General features: G+C 38.9%; 1 protein-coding gene across 1 annotated transcript in view; it reads left to right on the forward strand.

Moving 5' to 3' along the window:
* Window positions 1-279: 279 nt before the first annotated feature.
* The window catches only part of NME8 (NME/NM23 family member 8), a 33,948-nt gene continuing 10,426 nt past the window's right edge, over window positions 280-23,801 (forward strand). The window contains exons 1-11 of the mRNA XM_050937733.1: window positions 280-330; window positions 1,531-1,567; window positions 1,662-1,719; window positions 3,115-3,221; window positions 5,450-5,521; window positions 7,823-7,939; window positions 9,128-9,194; window positions 15,639-15,715; window positions 17,379-17,471; window positions 19,313-19,473; window positions 20,455-20,633. Coding sequence (XP_050793690.1) covers window positions 1,535-1,567; window positions 1,662-1,719; window positions 3,115-3,221; window positions 5,450-5,521; window positions 7,823-7,939; window positions 9,128-9,194; window positions 15,639-15,715; window positions 17,379-17,471; window positions 19,313-19,473; window positions 20,455-20,633 — 964 coding nt within the window. The 5' untranslated portion in view covers window positions 280-330; window positions 1,531-1,534. The remainder of the gene's footprint in view (window positions 331-1,530; window positions 1,568-1,661; window positions 1,720-3,114; window positions 3,222-5,449; window positions 5,522-7,822; window positions 7,940-9,127; window positions 9,195-15,638; window positions 15,716-17,378; window positions 17,472-19,312; window positions 19,474-20,454; window positions 20,634-23,801) is intronic.

The raw sequence follows: 23,801 nt of genomic DNA on the forward strand, positions 1-23,801 counted from the left end.
AGTTTTTTTATGCACCATGTCCCCTAAGCTATTTGGGATAGTGTAAGGAGGGAGATAAAATGCCTAGATACAAATATATTGCCACATGCCAATAGCGCAGGCCCACTGCCCAAGTTGAAGTTTTTTGAATAAACCTGTGCTTTTAAGTTTTGTTTTGTTTTATTTTATTTTTTGGTGAAAGGTGCCGAGCTGAAACACAGAGAAAGTGAAGTTCTCTTTTCCAAAGAAGAGATATACAGGCAAGCAACAGGACAAGATTTCTCTCAGCAGCCAATATGCCTCAACCCTAGTCTGAAGGGACCAACTACAGAATTGACAGGACCATTCAGCGTGCATATACATTCACTGCTTGACTTCTCTGGCAATATTGTCAACAAGAATGACAGTTGTGGTGATTTTGCTAAGTGAACTCTTGTGCACTAGGAAATGGACTGAGGCCACCAATTCATATTTATGTTGGTCTCCCAACAGCCCTTAGACAGAAACAACTGATTTGAATCAGTGGCCTGAACGTGAAATGTTTTGTATCCCACTACCTGTCCAGTGAGATATTCATTCCTCTTTAGTTTTAAAACTGGAGTTCAGATATTGATAGATGTGTATTGTTCCCCTCAAATCAGTGGCTTTGTACCTAAACATTTTATTTCAATTGTAAAAGAAACAAAAATGGTATAGTACATCATGGACTGGGAAAGAATCTCATCTACTAATTGAAAATAAACTGAAACTTAACTAAAAACTTACTAATAAATAAACCAAGTTAGCTTTTCTACAAAACCCTATTTAGATATCTGTAGAAAATAATCTACAGAGAACAAGGATATATATTAACATTAGAATGAGAAAAAGGCCTGGTCTGGATAAGTTTAGATTGTGGGCTTCTGTGAATTTTTGTTTATGGCCCATGACCTGTCTATAACTTTTACTCAAAATAATCATGTCAAAAATCTTAACCTTATAATGAATTATGTGCAGGTCATTAGGCTAAATATATCTTAGAGCATGAATGACAAAGTTTGAATTGATGCCCTTTGAGTTGAAGCTCTTACTCCAATATTTTGTGGAAATATGTTCATGTCACAGCAACTTCCATTCCACCCAGTGCCCGTATAGGCAGTCTCATCAGCGCAATGGGAGATAGAACAACATGGGGATTGAAATGTCCTAAAGACATGTTGAAAATGTGAACTTTGTAATGTGGTTTCCTGTGCTATATCTATATCTGTAAATAAATAGTGAATTTCAAGATAAGATCCTTAGCTAGTGCCAATCAGTTTAGCTCTAGTGAAGTCAGCTGTATTTAGGGATAGATCCTCAGCTAGTGTAAATCGACATAGCCCCATTGACTTTAGTGGAACTATGCTGATCTTAATTAGATGAGGATCTCACCCATAGAATACTACTGGGTGGAAAAGGCATTTTGTGTAAATCAGTTTCCCAAGCCACAATTTATATGGAGCTAAACTTACGGAGCAACAATAATATATTTTAGAAGTGTTTTATGTTTTGCTGTGTTTCATGTGATCACAGGAAAATGGCAGGAAAGAAGAAAGAAGCTCAACTACAGGTATAAATCTTGTTTGTTATTTGAATAATTCCTGAGTTCAATAAAATTGTTGACATTTTTAGAGATATTAAATTTTGGTTTTGTTTTATCTCAGGCAGTAATAACCAATCAAAGTCAATGGGATGAAATGTTGCTGACTAAAGGTGTAACAGGTACTATTATTTTTTCTATTAATCTCACATAATGAAATATGTGTACATTTTTATCACTTTTTATTTTTGTGACCTCTTCCTGCCCAGTTACTTCTCACTGTGCACACACTTTGTCTAACTGCCACTTCCTCTGGCTTGCCCCTCAAAGCAAAGAGTTCTAGAAACCTCCATAAAGCCTAAGTAAATATGCTCTGTGTAGCTATTTTACATGAAGACTCAAAATGATTTGAAATTCACACTCCTAAACTGGGGGAAAACACAGGTCTGCACTGTAGCCACTCCACAGTTGCTTCACCAGCCTAAAGACTGGATGTATGGTCACTGGCACTCCATGCCACCTGTAGTACGAAAGGAGTTCCTGGCAAATTAATCCATGTGAACTCAGATCTCATGGTTCCTCCATATAATACCCAGCTATGCCTCTCGCATTGGCCATTTTGGAACTGTCACAATATCAATCCAATCACACGAAAGATACAAAGACCCAATGCATTGTGTCTGCCTGCAAGTCAAACACAAAATTGTTCTGTAGTGATGAGTGCCTTTCACACACTCCTTTGCAAAGCAGTGAATTTAAACCATACTGGATACCATGGATGAGTGGTTTTGTTTCTTTTTTTAAAAAGCTCTGAAAAGACTTCATGTCTTAGAAGGGGTAAGTGAAAGCCCTGATAGGTCAATATTTTCAATTACCCAGTAAAATTGAACTAATCAGCAGAATGAGTTTTATGTGCCTATTCGTGCACAATTGTATCTGGCATAAGACAAAAGCAATTGTGTTATAAATGGTGTGGTTTCAAGAGTGTACATAGTATGTATTTTCTTCACTCCCCTCAGTTTGTATGTAAGCTTAGCATCAATATCTGTTAAATTTATTAGGAATGCTGTCTAAAGAAGGAGAGCAGATTGTGGGTGAAGTGATCAGTGGAGCAAGAGAGAAAACCAATGGGTTATGAGTAAGGTTGGGAGAGAGACAGCATACATGATCTTAGGAAGGAGGGAAACAGCCCAAAAAGGAGGGGCAAGACATGGAAAGAGACAACTGATAAAAGGGCCAAAGGAGGGAGAGACAACTAACAGTGGGCACAGGAAAGGAAGGGCAACCAAGACAAAGGGATAGGGGAAGGAGACATTAATATATCTGCATTCCTCATCACAAAATATGTAAATAAATAAATACTCTTACAGACTAAGACATTTAAGTTGAAACCTAATTTGTGTAAGAGAGAATACCAAAACTTAATGTTTTTCAAAAGAAAAAGAGACCAGAAATAGATTTAGAAATACATGTATGCCAATGCCACAGCAGGACTAACCCTATACATTTACAAAAACATTTTATTTTATAAACTATGTGAAACAGATGAGTTTTATTCTAATTTTTTATATTTTCAGTAATAGACGTTTATCAGGCTTGGTGTGGGCCTTGCAAAGCTGTGGTAAATTTATTCAGAAAACTAAAAAATGAGCATGGTGAAGATGACCTTTTGCATTTTGCTGTGGTAAGGATGTAAATTCTATTTAGAACTTCAGTGTCAAATGTATTTCTTTATCTATCTATTTATAGAGTACCTATCACCATAGTATCTGAGTACCAGTGAAGTCAGTGGTGAATTTGGCTTGCTTGTCTCTTTTTCTGAATGACTTCTTAAAAGAGGACGATCAAAGTGTATAATGGATAGGGAAGGATCTGTAATAAGAGAAGAGATAAGCTAGAATCATACAAGTTAGTTATGGAAAAGACATACTAGACAATAGTATAATGAAGAACATTCTTATAATGCATACATACTATGAGATAGAGTTGAGATTACTGGGGGAACCATATCTCTGAATATATTGACTTGCATGTTTAAAAATCGAAGTTCTTAACATTGCATAACCATAGAGTCTGACTTTCAGAAGTGCTGAGCACTCACAACTTCCACTGAAGACCATAGAAGTTGTGGGTGCTCATCACTTCTGAAAATCAGGTCAGTAACTTCCTTTTGTTTTTGTTGCTTTTCCGTATAATTTCCTATGTTATATTTAAAAAGGAACAAAGAGGGGGAAGCTGAAAAACAAATAGATTAAAAAAATATGTTTGAGAAAAAAATTAAACTAGAAGAGCAAGATAATATGGCAGCTACAATCTAATGCACTGAAGATATATGTTTCACAGTTTCATTCTGAGTTCCCATCCAGATATTGAACAATCAAGCTTATAATACTTGTCACTGTGGCTGCAAATTGTTTTTGTTGCATTCTTGGAAGCCCCAGAGAGCATGATGACAGAAGCAACCTGGCTTGCCTATGGCAATAGCCATTAAAAAGCATCATGCGCTAACCATTACCAAAAGAGTTACCACTGATATCTTCAGCTGTAAACACTGAGCAAAACTGTCTAATTGCAGATACCACTATGTAGTGACCATTGGCAAATGCTCTTTTAATGGGGATCATTATAGGTCTCTGACATACAAATGTGGATCACTCCATTAAGTCAACCGACAAGTCCGCAAGGTTTTTATCCTACAGATCTTTTACACAGATCTCCTCCTATTAAACTCGGATTCTGAAAATCCAACCCCATATATATATATGCTTGTTGCTCTATGTTTTGTATGTACACATATACACACTTATGTGTGTATGACTTTTTAAAAAAAGCTTTAAATATTTGATATATTTAAAGCTTTTTAAAAATATTTAAATATTTCAAATATTTAAAGCTTTTTTAAAAAAGTCATACACACATAAGTGTGTATATGTGTACATACAAAACATAGAGCAACAAGCCCAAAACACCAAACAACGAATTGTAATCTCATACCACTGAAGTCAGTGAGGTTATACTAATGCAAAACCATTGTGAAACCAGAATCCGATCCCAGGTTTTCAGCCAGACCTCTACTTTCCAGGCTATTTGCAACCCTGCGTGGCTTTTAAAATAAGAGAAGATCAAGCCTGTTCATTCCTTCTGTTTCATACATCTAGCTGCTGTCCCGTCATCTGCAGTTACTTTAGATCCGTAATTTATTCCTGACAGCATATGTAAATGTTTACATCTGCAGTATTATTATTTGGGGTTGTTATACTGTATCATTAACATCATACCTTTCACCCAAGAGTGACTGTATTAATTCAGGACTCTAGTGACCCAGAAGTGTAAACCGTTCATTTCCATTCAGGTCTCCCTTCAATTAGTACCACTAACATTGATAAATTGAACAACAATATTATATAGTGCTTGTTATCTAGTTATTTTAAAATAAATATTATGTTAAAACCTTGCCAAGTATAATTCACCAGTGTTAGTTCAAACAGTTTTTGGATTTGTGTGTATTGTATATGTAAAATACATTCATAAAACAAGAAGTAACTGTTAATAAATGTTAATGGGATTCTCAAATCTTTATATAGTGTGGACCACATCTTAACAGAGAGTTAATACAATAGACCACTTTCCCTCCCATTGAAATGTCATGTGATCCTTCCATTTGCAATTGCAGCCTTTACTTACCTCAAAAAGCAATATTAGGACACAGTACTTTTAATGTGATTTAGCAGCTGTAAACAAGAAGGAAAGCCCGACTCATGTGACCAGGAAGGTTGACTACCAGCAAGTGTTTTAAGGACTACTATTGATCCACAGAACAACGGTTTGAGAATCATTCTGTAAAAGTTCTCAAATATCTATCTATCTAATCTATCTATCTATCTAATCATAATCTATTTGTCCTTATTTTAGGCAGAGGCTGACAGCATTGTGACCCTGCAGACATTTAGAGACAAGTGTGAACCTGTTTTTCTCTTTTGTGTTGTAAGTGCAACATCAGCTTTTATTTTCATGGTGCCTATTTTTGTTGTTTTTTCAGTATATTGAAAATAAATGTAAAGCTGTACAAATGTGAATTACATCTTTACAATTTTAGTGTATAGGATATTGTTGCAAATTGTACATACCAGGCATTTTAACAGTAAATAATATTTTATATGTTCTTGGCATGCACAGAAGAAGAGGTATTAGCATAGTACTTCTGCTAACAAGAGAAGAAAATTCTCCATTATACTATAGTATATTATGCCAGACCTGGTTGCTAACTCTGTAGGCAAGTGTTTTTTTCTACTTGGAAGTTTTGAGATTTGGATTCCAGCAATTAGAGGCTAATAAGCAGGGTGCATTAAGAAGACTCCACTCTACATGAATGCAGCCAAGTGAAATTAACAGCATCTCTGATCTCACCAGAAGCTAGCCAGTTTCACTGTGCTGCTCATGCATATATATGATGGAGCAATGAGCAGAAGAGTGAAGCACAGAAAGAAGAGTAGTGAAGGAAGCTGTGGGAAAATGGAGGAACTAGAACTGAGATGAGAAGAGACAAATAGTGGAGGGAAGAAACCTGGTAATGAGGAGGATTGGAAGTGAAAGCAAGAAAGGTCTAATTCTGTACCAGTGAAGTAAATGGAAACTTTGTGATTAACTTTATTGGGCACAGGGTCAGATCCCAAAGCAGGAAGAGAGTAACTGAAAAACAAGAATAGTCAAAAATTGGAAGAGATGGAAACAAGGACAGAGAACAGCAAGAGAGGGAAAATTTAGGCCTGATTCTCATTAATACTAAGGTACCTTTACACCATTCGATCAATGTAAATAGGCCTAACTGTGGATATAAATTATGTTACACATGCCTTAAGGCCTCTTTATATAGCTAGAGCAGTGTAAAGGGATTTTAGTGTAAATGAGAATCAGGCTTTCTAAATTCTTTCCTTCAAATTTATTTTGAATTTTAAGCAAATTTTTAAGCAAATTAATTGTAAGTGAATTTGTGTAAGTTGTCTGATTGCTAGCCCTGGACATTTTGTTGCACTATTTATTGAGGACCAGATTTGGCAGTCCTTCATTGAGCAAAACTCTTATTATCTCCAATAGGAATTTTGCTCAAATAAGGCTAGCAAATTTTGGCCATTACAGAACAAATACAGCTTGGGCATCAATAGTGGTAGCATCCCTATCCTGCCACATACCCAACTTGGAGGAAGAACTTCTGATAGTGAAAGCAGGGTTTAATTTGTAATGGAAGAGGTGGCGGGGCTCAAGCAATTTTTTTACATTCATAACTGATGCAGCAAGACCAGAGGTGCCAGTGCTATGAACCCAAGCCTAGAGGTGGCAAGGCTAAGTCCTGGCACAAATTAAGCACTGGGTCAGAAGGAAGTTACTTCTCTATACCCGTGGTGCCCAACATTTTCTTATAGCACCCACCGCAGCCTGTAATGGAATCTGTCTGCATGCCCACCCTTCCCCCATTAGTACACAGTTGGCTGTACAGAGGAGAAGCTGGGGACAGAATTGGGGATGCGGGAGGACCTGTGGCTAGAAGCTGAGCTGTGGCTGGGGGCAGAGCAAAGCTGCGGCAGTGGGCAGAGTGGAGCTGCAACTGGGCATAGAGTGGGGGTGGAGTAGAGCTACGGTTGGGAGCTAGCCCAAGTTCCGTTGTGTGCCCCCCTGAATGTTCCACTGCGCCCCACAGTTTGGGGACCATTGCTCTATACCCGTTCAACTGCTGGCCTTTCAGCAGAGCTGCCAATACAGGTAACAGTCTAGTCATTGTCAATTGTGACCGTGGTCTGTGCTAAGTAGACAACCGCTCAATAGGAACTTGATTGAGACCACCAACTCATTTCATGTAGGACACTGTTGACCAGTTGGATGATAGTTTTAGGCCAACTAGGCTATATTTGAAATGTTGATGATGAAATGCTCCTTAGCCCATTACACATCCTTTGAATTAGACATTAGAAAATGCCAGGTTCTAAAATGTAAACCCTCTGAAACTTTTGAGATAAGAGCTATGTTAAGCAATAACAGAATAACAAATAATGGGAATAACAGTTTTCTTTGAATCACTAATTTTAGCCCTGTGTTTTTGATTCATCACCTGTTTTGCAAATCAGTCTATCTGCAGTGATACATTGCTACAACTTTTAGTTTTAGAACACAGTATCATAGTAACTGTCTATTGCTGGTGAAAAATAGATTGTGTTAGAAGTCAATTATATGTGCAAAACTAAATTAGTGGATCTTACTAAGAGTGTTATTTTATCATTTATTTTTTTACAGGATGGCAAAATTATAGCAATAGTGCGAGGCACAAATGCACCACTTCTCAGTAAGACAATAATAAAGCTATTAGAAGAAGAGAGGAAAATTTTAGCAGGGGAAATAGAACGCCCTCAGGTACTCACTAGATAACTGTTTTCTTATCAAGTTTAAATTTTTTTATTACATTTGCATGGTCTCTGCATGTGGTGCTGTTTTTATTTCTTTTATTGTTCATATTTCATTTTTATTTTTGTGGATACCGCTATCTTTACCATGAATTGGCATGTATTTCATCTTTTAGAAACTTCTGTTAAGTGGTACTTATCCAAATGATACTGGTAATTTTACAAACTGATCTGTATGCAAAGGAGAGATTCTTCGCTAACAAAACTATCACCAGCATAAAATCTGACTTTGTATTTATCTCTTTATTTATTTTTATACTTTCAGTGCTGGACATTTTTCTTATCTATTTTACTACGGGCTCGAGAGAATAAGGGAAAGGGGACAGTTCTTACCTAATTCCTCTTTCCAACTGAAATGCAGGTGAAAGAATTCCATTCATCTGTGTAGATGCAAAAGAGAAATTGTAATGGACTACAACTGAGTTAAGAAAAATCAGAACAAACTGAAATTCTCTTAGTACTGTATAAGACAATATTATACCCTATCAAATATATTATTAGCTTATCGGGATAAAACTGCTGAAGAGATAACTGGTAGCTGAGCTCGTTGACTTAAATAAGTTTTGTGTGTGTATGTTATCAGCAGCAAGCCCTGTCTGTTTCAAAAGCCGCTTGAACTTTGTGAATAATTGAGATTAAATAATTTAGTTGTGTTGCTAGAATTTTGGTGTTTACTTTATAGTCTACATTTAGCAAAGAAATAGGTTGGAAATTTCCACAGTTATGTCCATCTTTATGTTTCTTTAAAATTAATGTAATGAGGAGTCTCTCATATTGTAAGGTATAAAAGTGTTAGGGCTTTCCCCTAATTTAAGAGAAGATTTGCAGGTCTGGGCTGGCACTAGGTTCCACAAAATCTGCAAAAAATGTTTAGAAGCAGAAAAAAGAAGCAGCTTAAATTTTGATGTTGGTATTATCTTGCACTAAGTTAACACTGCAGGGAGTTTTTCAGAGAGGGGAAGCAGAGAAAGAACGAAGGAGTGACTTGTTCTACATCGCTGGCAGAGCCAGGAAAAGCAACCAGGTCTCTTGATTCCCAGTTGGCTACACGCTGGCCCATACTGCCTCAATATTAACTTCATACTGACACAATAATTTTATCAGAATAACAACAACATGAAAACTGCAATTTTCTTAGGTAGAAGAGCTTGTGTTTTTAGAAGAGAAAACATCAGCAGTATATAGTGAAGAAAGACAACTTGAAGGTAAATGATATTTTAATTATTTTAAAATTGTTAGTACAAAGAAAAAACTCAAACAAGTATCTTGTTAGTTGTTTAGTATGTCCAGTGATAAAATTTTCCTTTGATTCATTTGGTAACTTGAGAGATTATTGTAGAAGGAGTCAAATTATCACACGCAGGTGCATATGAATGTCGAAAAATGGTTAAACTTATAACAGATATGCTTATGTTGTTATTATTTCTATAATATCTGAGATCTGGATCCAACTATAAAGATTTAACATAATGGAGCTCTCAGTGCCTGTAACAAAGGGTTCAATTTGAACTTTGAATTGTCTTCTAACTTAATATAGCATCTATGACAGAAAAGTTATGGTAAAAGATGGTGACCAAGAACAACAGGGCACCTAAAAGCTGTGCATCTTGTAAAGGCCTAAGAGTATGAATTTTGTTGGGGTACAAATGAGAGCCCCCTTTTGCATACAGTATTCTCCAGAGTCTCTCAGAACGAAGTCTAATTTTGTTAGTGGTACATATGAAGGACAAAATGTCAGCAAATATGCTATGAGTGCAGCAATTGCAAGATCTATAGCTACACTGTTTTTTTCTGAGATGCTCACATGTGGCCTTATACATCTGGCCTACCACAAGAAGTGCAAGCCAGAATGACTGCTCATGCATTTTAGAGCACAGGCTTGTTTTAACACCTGACAGAACTAGTGACCCAATGGAGAAATTAAGAGATGAGTGAAACTACCAGATCCCTGGATTTACAAGATTTAAGAGAGGAAAGTCAAATTAGACACCATCTACAATCCAAGGAGTTGTAGGCCAACTATCTAGGAGGTCTGCAGTATCAGCAAAAAGCAAAACAGGCCCAGGGAAAAAGGCGATTTGCAGGCTAACAGTGATACAGTATTTCCAGCCTGTTAGCATGTCTATCCAGCTCTTCTTCATTGAAACAACACTATTGAAATGCGACTTCAGAGCTTTCATGCAAGAATTACGGCAGTTGCTTGTTTCAGGGAGGTAGTTCTTTTCAATCTCTATTAAATTTATCACTCCTCAGCCCTAGCACCTAGGGCTGTAAATGCTTGTCATTCTGCCCAAAATAGGATTCTGCAAAGGCAAATCTCAAAGAAGAAAGAAGGCTAAGTAAATCTATTTATTCATATCTGAATATCAGTGACAATGTAGCCAGGGGTGAAAGTAACTTACCGGTACTGCCAGAGTCCTGAGGGGGTGTGACCTCATCCAGAAGAGGCGTGGCCTGAACCAGAAGAGGCGGTGCCTCTCAAGATTTAAAGGCCCTGGGGCACCGGCTGTGGCTGGGAGCCACAGGGCCTCTAAATCAACCCGGAGCTCCCAGCTGCAGAGGTGGCTGGGAGCTCCTGGGGCTTGGGCAAATTAAAGGGCCCGAGTCTCCGGATGCCACAGAGCTCCTGGCCCTTTAAATCCCCAACGCAGCTCCGGTTGCCAGAGCTGCAGGCAGGATTTAAAGAGCTCTGGGCTCCCCGCAGCCACGGGAGCTCTGAGCCCTTTAAATCCCGGCCCCAGCCTGGCCGCCGGAGCCGCAGGCAGGATTCAAAGGGCTCTGGGCTGTCCACAGCCGCGGGAGCTCTGAGCCCTTTAAATGCAGCCTCAGCCCAGCCGCCGGAGCTGCAGACGGAATTTAAAGGGCTCTGGGCTGCCCGCAGCCACGGGAGCTCTGAGCCCTTTAAATCTGGCCCCAGCCCGGCTGCCGGAGCCGCAGGCAAGATTCAAAGGGCTCTGGGCTGCCCGCAGCTGTCAGGAGCCCAGAGCCCTTTAAATCCCCGCCGCAGAAGTCGGTGCGGTCCGGCACGGCGTACTGGCTCTTTCCGGTACACCAGACCGGACCAGACCAGCTTACTTTCACCTCTGAACCTAGCAGAATTTTTTGGAAGCTTTCATGTTCTTCCATTGCTAACTTTGAGCACTCAGCAGCTAACCTTTAGTGATCTGCCACACACCATCCTTGCATCTCTCCTTGATAGTCAACAAAGACCCTCTACCATTCCTTCCATAACAACTTTCTCGATTATTTCCATCACTGTGCCTAATGTGACCAAAGTACATAAGTTTACATCTCTTGATTTCTGATATCAGGGTCTGCTTCTCTTCACTAATTTTTCTAACATGGACAAAAGGCAATCTTTAGATGTACAAGAATCTTCACCAGCACTACATTTCCAAAGCTTCAGGTCTCTTCTTATCAGCGATATTATCATCCCACCATTCACATCCATAAACCACTATGGAAAAAAATAAGCTTTTCACCAGTTGCATCTTTGTACATTTCAAGATGCCACAATTTTTCACAAAGGAGGCCATAGCTGAGTGAATCATCCCTAGTTTTTCTTCCAATTTCACTGGAACAACCTCCTTAGTTGGATATATATGATCCTAAATAATTAAACTCATCTGCTGCCTCTACAACTTGTCTGTTAATTGTGATGCCCTCTTGCATCCTGGTTTTGTTAGCTGTGTTTAACATTCATGCATTTTGTTTTAATTGTATGCAGGAATAATCTGTATTCCTCATTAGTTGTTTTTGCAGACCCATATTTTCCACTGCGTTGGTGGAAGTAGCAAAGAGTGTTGTGTCATCACGAGATCTGAGGTTGATTCAGAGAGGTCCATGAATGCAAATCCTAGCTCCTCCACTTTGCTAAAACCTTCCAAGGCTTGTCTCATAATAAATTCTATTCATACATTAAAGAGGCTTGGGGATAAACTATACCCTGCCCAGTGGAAAACCACTCACTGTTGCCTACTACTGTTTGCACCGTAGTCTATTCGTCGTGGTAGAGACCTGCAATTAGCTCAATAAGATGCTTTGGAATCCTCATGTCTGCTAATATCTTCCAAAAGATAGTCATGTCAGACCATATCAAAAGCTTTTGAGTCGTCAGTGAAGTACATGATCTATGAGTGATTGTACTCTGTGCATTTTTCAATGATGTGATGGATGTTCATGATTTGGTTACTTGTGCTTCTTTGAAACCAGCTTGTTGGGGTGATAGTTCTGCTTCTATCCTTCTGTTCATGCGATCCTAGATTATGTAGAGTAGACCTTTGCTTGTGTGCTATGTCAGGGAGATGATATGATAGTTACTATACTCTGTTTTGTTTCCCTTATTTGGTAAGGACAGAAAGATACCTTACATTCAGTCCTCTGGCTAATTTCTAGTCATCCGTACATCATTATAAGTTTTCCACATAAGATCAGTACCACATTTGCCAATTGTTTTTACAATTCTTCAAGCATGTTATCTACCTCTGGTGCTTTCACAGTCTTCATTTTCATAATAATATGCACCACTTCCTCTTGTAGGATTGATGGTTCTGGCTCTGCCTTTGTACCCTTTTCTGTCATCCTGTATTATGAGTCTCTCTGCTGAGACTACATATTGACACATTAATCTCTCCACCTACATTTAATATCATCACCCTCAGTGAGAACTCTGCCATCGTCATCTTTTATAATATATGATCCTGGGGAAAACCTTTTGATAAGTCTAACCACTGTGAACATACCATGTATGTTATTACTCTTTATAATTCTCTTGCTGTTTATACGCACGGAAGTCACCTGAAAGTATGACGCAGAACCATATTGACTATGTCATGATATAGCAATGCTGGAGATCAAGTGTGCAATGGTCAGAGACTTTCCCAAGTGCCAACTGTGGGTCAGACCATCAGCTGTTAACCTCAAACATAAAATTAAAACTTAAAAAAAGGAAATCTATTTACCTCTAAATGATGTTATGCAAGTATCTTTCCTCTGCAGATTCTCACTTACCTGCCCTCTTTCCTGGCTTTTTTCGGAGTCTTTTCCCTTGCAGATAACAGAATGAAATGGAGCCCTTTATAATCTTGTTTTGAATGTTGAACTCCACAAGCATTTATAGTTGTAAATGATTCCAGGATTTGCAATACTGAGATATGTGAGTCTGCTGAGGCAGATCTGTATGTGCAGGGAGAACTCCACTTATAGATAAGTAGCTTTCCTTTCTCTTAATGGATCTACTTCATATACATATACACTCGCCCTCCCTTATCTCTGCTTTCAAAGTTGTAGTATTAAAGTCTGAGCAGTTGGGAAGAGTAATTGCATCTCAGAGTATGTCTACACTATGGGATTATTCCGATTGTACAGAAACCGGTATTTGGAAACAACTTATATAAAGTCGAGTGCACGCGGCCACACTAAGCATATTAATTTGGCGGTGTGCGTCCATGTACCGAGGCTAGCATCGATTTCCGGAGCGTTGCACTGTGGGTAGCTATCCCATAGCTATCCCATCGTTCCTGCAGTCTCCCCTGCCCATTGGAATTCTGAGTTGAGATCCCAATGCATGATAGGGCAAAAACAGTGTTACAGGTGATTCAGGGTAAATTTCGTCACTCAATCCTTCCTCCGTGTAAGCAACGGCAGACAATCATTTCGCGCCCTTTTCCCCTGGATTGCCTTGTCAGACGCCATAGCATGGCAACTATGGAGCCCGTTTAGCCTTTTTTCACTCTCACCGTATGTGTACTGGATGCTGCTGACAGACGCTCTGCAAGGTAGCAGAGACGGTTACCAGCCCTATTGCACCGTCTGCTGCTTTGGAAATTGGTGATGATGGTTACCAGTCCTATTGTACCGTCTGCTGCTGTCATGGGTGCTCCTGGCTGGCCTCGCGGAGGTTGGCCGGGGGCGCATAGACAAAAGTGTTTTGTCTAAAAATAGAGTCAGTCCTGCCTAGAATACGGGGCAAGCCTACTAAAGAACCAGAGAGCACAGCCGCTCCTGGTCAGAGCCCCAGACATCCCACAGAAATGATGAGCTGCATGCCATTCTAGGGGGTGCCCCTGCAACAACCCCACCTGTTGCTTCTCTCCTCCCACATCCCTCCTGGGCTACCATGGCAATTATCCCCCCATTTGTGTGATGAAGTAATAAAGAATGCATGAATAAGAAACACTGACTTCTTAGTGAGATAAAATGAGGGGGAGGCAGCCTCCAGCTGCTATGATAGTCCAGGCAGGACTGAATCTCCATTACACATTAAGGGGGTGGGGAAAGGAGCGCAGCCTCAAGCTGCTATGATATTCCAGCCAGGACTGAATCTCCATTAGACATTAAAGGGGCGGGGAGGAGCACAGCCTCCAGCTGCTATGATATTCCAGCCAGGACTGAATCTCCAGGAGACAAAGCTTAAAGAAGGGAATGACCAGGAGTCATTCCCATTTTTGCCCAGGTGCCCCCGGCCGACCTCAACGAGGCCAGCTAGGAGCACTCACAGGATGATGATGACGGTTATCAGTCCTATTGCACCGTCTGCCATCAGGGAGAGGACAGGAGAGGATGCTGCTGTTTAGCACTGCAGCACCGCGTCTACCAGCAGCATCCAGTAGACATACGGTGACGTTGAAAAAAGGCGAGAAACTATTTTTTTACCTTTTCTTTCACAGAGGGAGGAGGGGGGTAAATTGACGACATATACCCTGAACCACCCGCGACAATGTTTTTGACCCTTCAGGCACTGAGAGCTCAGCCAAGAATGCAAATGCTTTTTGGAGACTGCGGGAACTGTGGAATAGTTGGAGTCCTCAGTCCCCCCATCCTCCCTCCCTCCGTGAGTGTCCATTTGATTCTTTGGCTTTCCGTTATGCTTGTCACGCAGCCCTGTGCTGAGTCCCTGCTATGGCCTCTGTCTATCATAGCCTGGAGATTTTTTCAAATGCTTTGGCATTTCGTCTTCTATAACGGAGCTCTGATAGAACAGATTTGTTCCCCATACAGTGATCAGATCCAGTATCTCCCATACGGTCCATGCTGGAGCTCTTTTTGGATTTCTTACTACATGGTCACCTGTGCTGATCGGCGCTCCACGCTTGGCAAACAAGAAATGAAATTCAAACGTTCACGGGGCTTTTCCTGTCTACCTGGCCAGTGCATCCGAGTTCAGATTGCTGTCCAGAGTGGTCACAATGGTGCACTGTGGGATAGCGCCCGGAGGCCAATACCGTCAAATTGCGGCCACACTAACCCTAATCCGACATGGTAATACCAATTTCAGCACTACTACCCTCGTCGAGGAGGATTACAGATATCGATATTAAGAGCCCTTTATATCGATATTAAGGGCTTCGTTGTGTGGACAGGTGCAGGGTTAATTCAGTTTAACGCTGCTAAATTCGGTATGAACGCGTAGTGTAGACCAGGCCTCTGTATGTGATTCGTGTACAGAGGTTTATAATCCACATTTGAACCTCTTTTGCTATTGGTTCCCAGCTCCCTACAACTTGGTAAGCAGAATCCAAAATTAGTAATCTATTAAAAGGAAGACTATGGAGAGCTCAGGTTATAAGTACAGAAGGTAAATTAGCCTGTGTATATATTTCAGTAAATATATTTATAAATATGCATATGTATTCTTCCTTTTCCTATAGAAGGAGTCATATACACTGTTGCAATTATAAAACCTGATGCCACTGCAGATGGAAGAGTAGAAGAAATTAAACAAAAGGTAAACAACATTTTTTAAAAACCCCAACCATCGTGTTTGGTTAAGTGCCAAGATAGGGAAATGGTAGTATAATTGGATATTAATTTAGTACAAAACTGTACAGCCAGATATGCTAATACTGTATTTATCCTGTAAAACTGACAGATGTAAAATGGTTGTGGCTGGAACAGTATGATTTTCAAGTTGACGCTCTTTAACATATTTTATGTTACTAAAAGAGGTATATACTGAAGTATACTATGCATATCATTGATTATCACACAAGTATTCCAACTGAAGCGTGATAAGTTACAAGTGATACAACCTCCCAACAGTTTCTTATTTGTTCTGCATTTGATGGCAGGGGTGAGAGTTAACCATCAATTCTGGGACAGTGCAGATGAGTCACAGAAAATAATTGTACACGTGTGGAAAATATTTTCTTTGCCACAGCAGTATCTTTCAAAATTCTAGACATACAAATAAATCAGCTCAGATTAGCCAGTTCTTTATGTGTGTGAATGTCTGAAGACATGCATAAGCTTATGCTTATGTGAAAGTAAAGTCACAGGATATACTCTGGTAACAATTTAGATCAGGGGTAGGTAACCTATGGCACAGGTGCCGAAGGCGGCACGCGAGCTGATTTTCAGTGGCACTCACACTGTCTGGGTCCTGGCCACCAGTCCGAGGGGCTCTGCATTTTAAATTTAATTTTAAATAAAGCTTCAACATTTTGAAACCTTATTTACTTACATACAACAATAGTTTAGTTATATATTATAGACTTCTAGAAAGAGACCTTCTAAAAAAGGTTAAAATGTATTACTGGCATGCGAAACCTTAAGTTAGAGTGAATAAATGAAGACTTGGCACACCACTTCTAAAAGGTTGTCGACCCCTGATTTAGATGCATAGGCAGACACAACATTTGATTAAGGAGACATCATTTTTGCCTCCAGAACATAGTACTGGAGGAATGCTTATTTCAGTTCCAGAAATGCTGATTTGTGGACATACACACATCTAGGGTATGCTGTGCAGAGAGTACACATGGTAATATAGATCATATCAATGTATGCCTACTCCAGGTATACATATTTCTACCATGCTAGTGGGAATTAAAAAAAAACAGATACTCATGTTATTTCTGCATACTAAAACCAAAAAGCAAGTACACTGTAATAAAAAGTTAATATCTACTTTATAATGGCAGTAGACCAGTCTCTCCTAGGTATGTACAAATGCTTTACAGGTACATCACTGACTGCTGCATAATGAAGATTTTACTGTCAGTCATTAGGAATGATTATGTGCTGCCTTCCCATAACTTTGCTTTATTTGCACTACTGGAATCAATAGTGGTAAAACATGTTTTACAAATAGTAGAGATTTTCAATAAAATCTGTATATTGAGGTACATAATGTGTAACAAAAGGCTTCTTTATTTTAATGGGTGTCACACCTGAACACAGTGCAGTACTTCGAAAAGCTGGAAATTTAGTGGGGCTGAATGAAGAAGTTACTATATTTGTGATATTTCGTATTACCTCAATTAAGATTCTGCAGAAAAATCAGTCAGTTTTCAGAATCATGGCAAAAATATGTAAACAAACTAAATTGCTGATTTCCTCTGTGTCTCCCTCAAATGCTGCTGAACCTGGTGGCTGCTCTGTAATTAAAGATTACAGACGCTGGCTTTGGCATTCCGGCAGAAGAGGAGAAGACATTAACTGAAGAGCAAGTTAGAGATTTCTACAGTCGCAGTACAGAACAGGTAAAAAGGCTACACAAATATAGGTGGCTATATTGATAATAATATAATCTATATGGCTTGTAAAACATGTATAAAATGTAATTGATTCCAGTTAATTAAAATTGTTTATGACAGAGAGAAAATAAAATAAAATAAAATCTTCTTTGATTTGGTTTTCCAGTCCAGCTCCTGTACGATGCCTATGGTTGTTGGTGTTCCAATATTGTATTTGAATAACAATGGAATAACATACAATCCTTGGTACACATTGAAGCAATAGAGGGCCATTTTCCCTAACACAGCCAACTCATCAGCCTGCAGTGGAATAGTCAGAATAACATAAGGTAAATACTCTAAACAGCAACAGCTATACATATAATATATATGTATCATTGTTGGGTTTTAGAGTATTTATATATTATTTCAGAGAGGCTGTGAACTGTGGGAAATCAGTTATTTCATTGTTATTCTCAAAGTGTGATTTTACTCTGAAAAATGAATGTGTAAAATTCGCACTTATTTACACTGCGTGTACTTGAACTGTTTCAGAATACAGAATTCTGTCTATTCTATAGGCCATATAGAGCCCTCATTTACAACTGTGCAATCCTATTGAAAATGATGAGATTACATAGATGCAACTGAAGACAGAATTTGAAGACAATAGAGTTGCTGCGGTTTCATTGAGAGCAGATTTTGGCCTGTAGAATCTATATAATGTGGATTGTGAATGAATCAGAAAGAACACAGCTTGACTTTCAGATACCAGGTTGTGTATGTAGGACTGGCAGTTAGATAAAACTTCTTATTATTTGTTGATGGAGCAAATATACTCTTGAAATCACTGAGTTTTTTTGCAATCACTTTTCAGAGTAGAGACACACTTTATATATTGTATAATACCAAATATATTTTTCTATTCACTTTCATTTAATTTATTTATTTGTCTACCATGCAAACTATCATATTCCAAAATGCTTTACACCAAGAGAAGAATAACTTTAGAATTGAGTGTCCTTACAATATGTTCATAAAATCTGAAAGGTAAAATAATATATACAGATGAATCAGAATATGAAAAAAAAACTACACATTAAAAATAGTAAAATACAAATAAATATTCTTGCTTACTATCCTGTTAGTATGAAAGGAGAAATATATTATGTAAGTTAAGGGATGGGAGATGTTGGCAGGCGAAAGACTCAATCATATGTTAAAGCAAAGAGAAAGGTTTAAAGAAAGATCTGCAGTGAAGTAAATGGGGGGCTTAGCGGGAATGAAGAAAATTCCAGCACAGGTGGAAAAGTAACTCCAAGTTATGAAGAAGGAGGTTGCTTCCCATGAACGTATCTGTCTGCGTGGATGAAGGCCAAGACTAAAGAGGAGAAAAGAACAGACAAGGAAGTAAGTGCCTGAGAATGTTCTGAAAATCAGGAATGCAGTCATAGACTACTTGCCTAATTTACAGAACTTTAAAAATCATGTCAGGAAATGCAGTATATTTTGTTGCTTTACATCATGTGCCGCAGTCCAATATACTGTAAGGATCACTTTTGATCTTATCTCTGAGTTATTGATACATTAGGTTGGGAGAACATGTGGCACACAAGTCGCATGCAGTACTATAATTTCAGTTATCTCAAGATCTTATATTTACTGTAAAGGCTGGGACATATTTTATATTACTATTTTCTCACTTGAACTAAGATCTTATAATATATTTCATATAGAATTTTATATGGTGAGTGTAAAAACAATAGTGGGATGGGAGTAAGTTATACAGCACATGTATAGTTTGATTTCTGGTGATAAGGTCAAACAGTTCTCTTTGTAGTATATAGGTGAGAAATTGTGTTTTTTAGCCTGATTTTGAAGATTTTGTTACATTCATGACTGGTGGACCATCCCATATTCTGATAGTTTCTAAACCAAAGGAAGTAACTGATACTATTCCTCAATGGAAAGAACTAAGTAGATCAGATGAGTATATACCTGCAGAACCTCAGCCTGAAAAGCCAAACAGGTAACTAGAAAAATTCAGATGACACTTATGTTTTATGAACTTACATGAGAAATACTAAAAAATATTGAGAGCCATATTGTCACATGCCCTTATATGCACAGCTATGCAGATGCAGGGAGTAAGCAAGTCTCCCTAACCATGTGTGGGCCACACAACCACCCATCACAACTACAGTCCCAGCTCTTGTGGAAGTGCAGGAACTGTCCCATCAGTGCATTCCTGAGGAAGAAGACAACAATGGGCCATAGATTGCCCCCTCCCCTCCCCAAATTGCCCTGCAGAATGGGCTAGGGTGGTGCAACCTGCACAGTCCTATCACAGTCTAATTATATGTACCTGCACTGACCCAATTCAGTCTAATTACATGACCCTGTGCTGACATGAATGTAAAGATATTGTTAGAAAGAACCAGTCATTATTCTCTTGTCTTTTTGATTTACAGCTGCAGTAGCCTTCCCTGGATAAATTTTGTCTGCTATAATAATATAGAGTGATCACATATAGTTGATCCTCACGATTATAAACATGTCACAATAAAAATTATTTCTTTTTCAAAGAATTTCTATAGTGCTGTGTTTTCAAAGGTCATACTTTAGGTGTATAAAGCATGATCCCCTCATCAATCCTTCTTTAGAAACTGTCATTGTCAGTGTTAATTTTGTCCAGTGAAATGCACAGAGGCTATTCAAAGGTAGACAAGTAGAAACATTGCATGACTGAGATTTCTCTTTCAAAGTACTTATGGTATGATACAGTAATTAACTAATACTCTGTTAGGAATGGACAGTATCTTCATTCCTTAGAACTGCTGGGTTTTGTTGGAATGCAGAATCATAAAGTAACTGGCATTATAGTCTTATATGTTTTACTAAAGTATTAAAATATATTTTTCCAGCAAGTCAATTATTGATACATTTTTGTAAAATAGTAAATGAATATAAAGGATACATTAATTTAGATGTATTATTTGTCTCTTATTAGCTTGCAAGAAGTTTTGGAATCCAAGAATATGTTAAATTTATGTGATGTGGAAGACAGTGTAGAAGATGCTAGCAGGCAACTTGCCTTCTTTTTCCCAGATTTTGGTAAAAAGAAGACCAGCAAAAATGCTGAAAAAACATTGGCCTTAATTAGACCTTCTCTATTAAAGGAAAGACGAAGTAAGTGATCATAATTACATTTTTCACCTGCAGTACACAAAAAAGGCCTTATATTTTGGATTTCAAAAATCCTGGTATCTTTTAATAAATAATACCTAGTTTTTATATAGCGCTTTTCTCCAATAAATGTTAAAGTGCTTTGCAAAGTAGATCAATATAATTATCCCCATTTGGCAGATGGAGAAACTAAGAGAGATGAACTGATTTGTCCCAGATCACCCAACAGGCCAGTAGTAGAGCCGGGAACAGAATCCAGGCCTCCAGTCCAGTGTTTTGCACACTAGACCATGCTGTCTTCAAATTATTTTCTGTGCTCAGCATTAAGTTGACAGAACTATATCAGAAACATACAATTTGTTCGTTCTGTTCTGTTTTTACATACTTTTGTGTGAATATCATTTTATTTCCTAGATCAGTTCTTCAAAAATCTCCTCTATAGATCCCCTTCCTGGGATATAATTGTGATTTCTAGAAAAATCAATGAGTGTCTAATTGCATTTAAAACATATTTAAATGAGTAATGCTTTTTGTTGAAACAGTTTAGCTAGTATCACGGTCTTTGAGTGGTTGAGCATTCTCTGCCAGGTCCAAGGCAGCTTCTATGGCTAGCTTGAATCATGTCTATTACATAGATTTGAAAGAGCACTACTTTGAGCACTCTTCTGACATTTACATGGCATTACTTTCTTCATTTGACATCTAGTTCTCATGCAACTGGGAGAGCAGTTTTGATGTCCTTATATATAGGGCCTGATTCTGCCACCTTTGCTCATGTCAAATAATGCTAACTTACAAGAATAGTCACAGAACGCAGTCATAATTATGTCTTTTGTTAGAACTCCTGAGCCGTCCTTGGTAATGCTCATTAATATTTCAGAATGAGAATCTGTACTGACATTTCTTGAGTGGAAAAAATGGGTACTTGACACTCAATTATAGTTCCTCAAGTTTATTGACTTGGCAGATCCACAGTCCCAACCCAATTTTTCCCAATGTATTCTGAGTATTTTTGTGATTTTCTGATTGAATGGAGGTCAGCTGGAATGATTAGTGCTATAGTATTAACATTTGTATTTCCATCAGCAAACTCATTGAAACTCCAAGTGACTAACACTCATTTAACTGGATAAAGTTTCTGTAAGTGATATTTGTAACTTACTTATGGACATATTATCTGCCAGTGGTATTTGAGAATTAGAAGCCCAGTATGAGTTTCTCTCTGATAAGGATGACTTTTAATACTGTAGCAGTCAGGGCTGGCTCCAGGCACCAGCATTCCAAGCAGGTGCTTGGGGCAGCAATCTGCAAGGGGTGGCAGTCCCTGTGTTTTTGCCCCCAGGCAGCACGCCGAATTGCTGCCGCGGGTGGCGGGGGCAGTTCTTGTGCCGTTAAGGCAGCACACGCGTTTCCGCGTCGTCGTCAATTTGGCGGCAGCTTCTATGTTCAGCTGTCCGCGGAGGTGCAGCTTCTGTCTTCCGGCTGAAGACAGAAGCTGCCCCCGAATTGCCACCACTGCGGAAACGCGCGTGCTGCCCTAAAGGCACACAGACTGCAGTCTGCAGTGGCAATTCAGCACACTGTTTGGGGCAGCGAAAACAGTAGAGCCAGCCCTGGTAGCAGTGAACAATCATTCTGATCCAGGACAGATGTACTTTGAGCTACGCTGTGCCCTACCATCTCTGCCATCCACCAAAATTTAATAATAATTTAATTTAATAATTGGAGATATACCTGTCTCCTAGAACTGGAAGGGACCTTGAAAGGTCATCAAGTCCAGCCCCCTGCCTTCACTAGCAGGACCAAGTACTGATTTTTGCCCCAGATCCCTCAGTGGCCCCCTTCAAGGATTGAGCTCACAACCCTGGGTTTAGCAAGCCAATGCTCAAACCACTGAGCTATCCCTCCCCCCAAAACAGCTGCAGATTAAAACAAAAAGAGGTTCAGTGAAAAACAAATAAGAACAATAAGTGAAAATCAGTTATAACTGAGAAATCCATGATATCAAAATGTTATTTGCTTTTTAAAAAAAACAGCTTGTTAGCAGCGCTATCAGACTTGAATGTCTAAAGTTAGGTACCTAAATCCACATTCTTCAAACTCATGACTTTGATGACCTCATGATGAATTGGGTCATGCTGCTTGTTGGTTAGGTTTTGCTCTTGAGAAGGAATGTGTGTAGAAGGGTTTTTAAGAAATTGCATGCTATATATGTGTCAAAGTTAGAATCAGGACTCACAATTTGTCAGACCACTCTGTTTTATTAGCACAGTGCTCTGCCAATAACATTTAGAATATGTGAGTGCCCATGCAAGGCTTAAACAGTCTTATTTAAACAGATAAAAGAGCGAGAATTAGACAAAGGGACAAAGATACCAAAACAGTAAAATTCATCTGGGGCACAGCATGCATATCCTATTTCCTTACTAACTGTTATCGATCTAAGGCTAATGCTTCACCAATTGCCCTTAAACGGTGCAGTTGTTCTATGTTAATGTCTGTATTCCTGACACCTGGTTGCAACATTCCAACATCTTTGCTTAAAGATACAGACAACAATTTTTTAATCCTTTCTATTTTCACAATATAATTCATTCTACTTTCACAATCCCTCCTTTTGGTCAAGCGCACGCCATGACCAACAATTACTGGGTTTCACAAATTAACCGTTCCTTATCTCTTTGTTCATCAGTGATATTTAAAATCATCATATTAGCACTCTGTTTTGGGGCAGCCATTTGGGTGACACAATTCTGGATACAACAGGAGATTAATTGAGAGCATACAAAAATTACTAAGATTCCAAACAGGATAGTTAGGGCTTCCTGAAACAACCAGTTTTCTATGCCAGAGAAATTGAACAGGTTACTTAGCCACTTCCATAAAGAACTCAGCTCTTCATGAGGAAGATATGCGATTTGTTCTAAGTGGCTATAGCGATTTATTACCTCATTGGTATTGTATAAACATACAACATTGTTTTCCAGTGAGAGCACAGGTCCCTCCTTTGGCCACCAGCACTATGTCCAATGCCTGACGGTTCTGGAGGGCCACCTGTCCGATTGCCCCTGTTTCTTTGGCCAGGGCTCTTAAACTTTCTCTGGTTTTATTTGCCATTATTTAACTACTTAGGAGCCTTTTTTTTTTTTGCCTGGTGTATTGCTCCCCCAA

The sequence above is a fragment of the Gopherus flavomarginatus genome, chromosome 2 (assembly GCF_025201925.1).
Source record: "Gopherus flavomarginatus isolate rGopFla2 chromosome 2, rGopFla2.mat.asm, whole genome shotgun sequence".
Lineage (NCBI taxonomy): Eukaryota > Metazoa > Chordata > Testudines > Testudinidae > Gopherus > Gopherus flavomarginatus.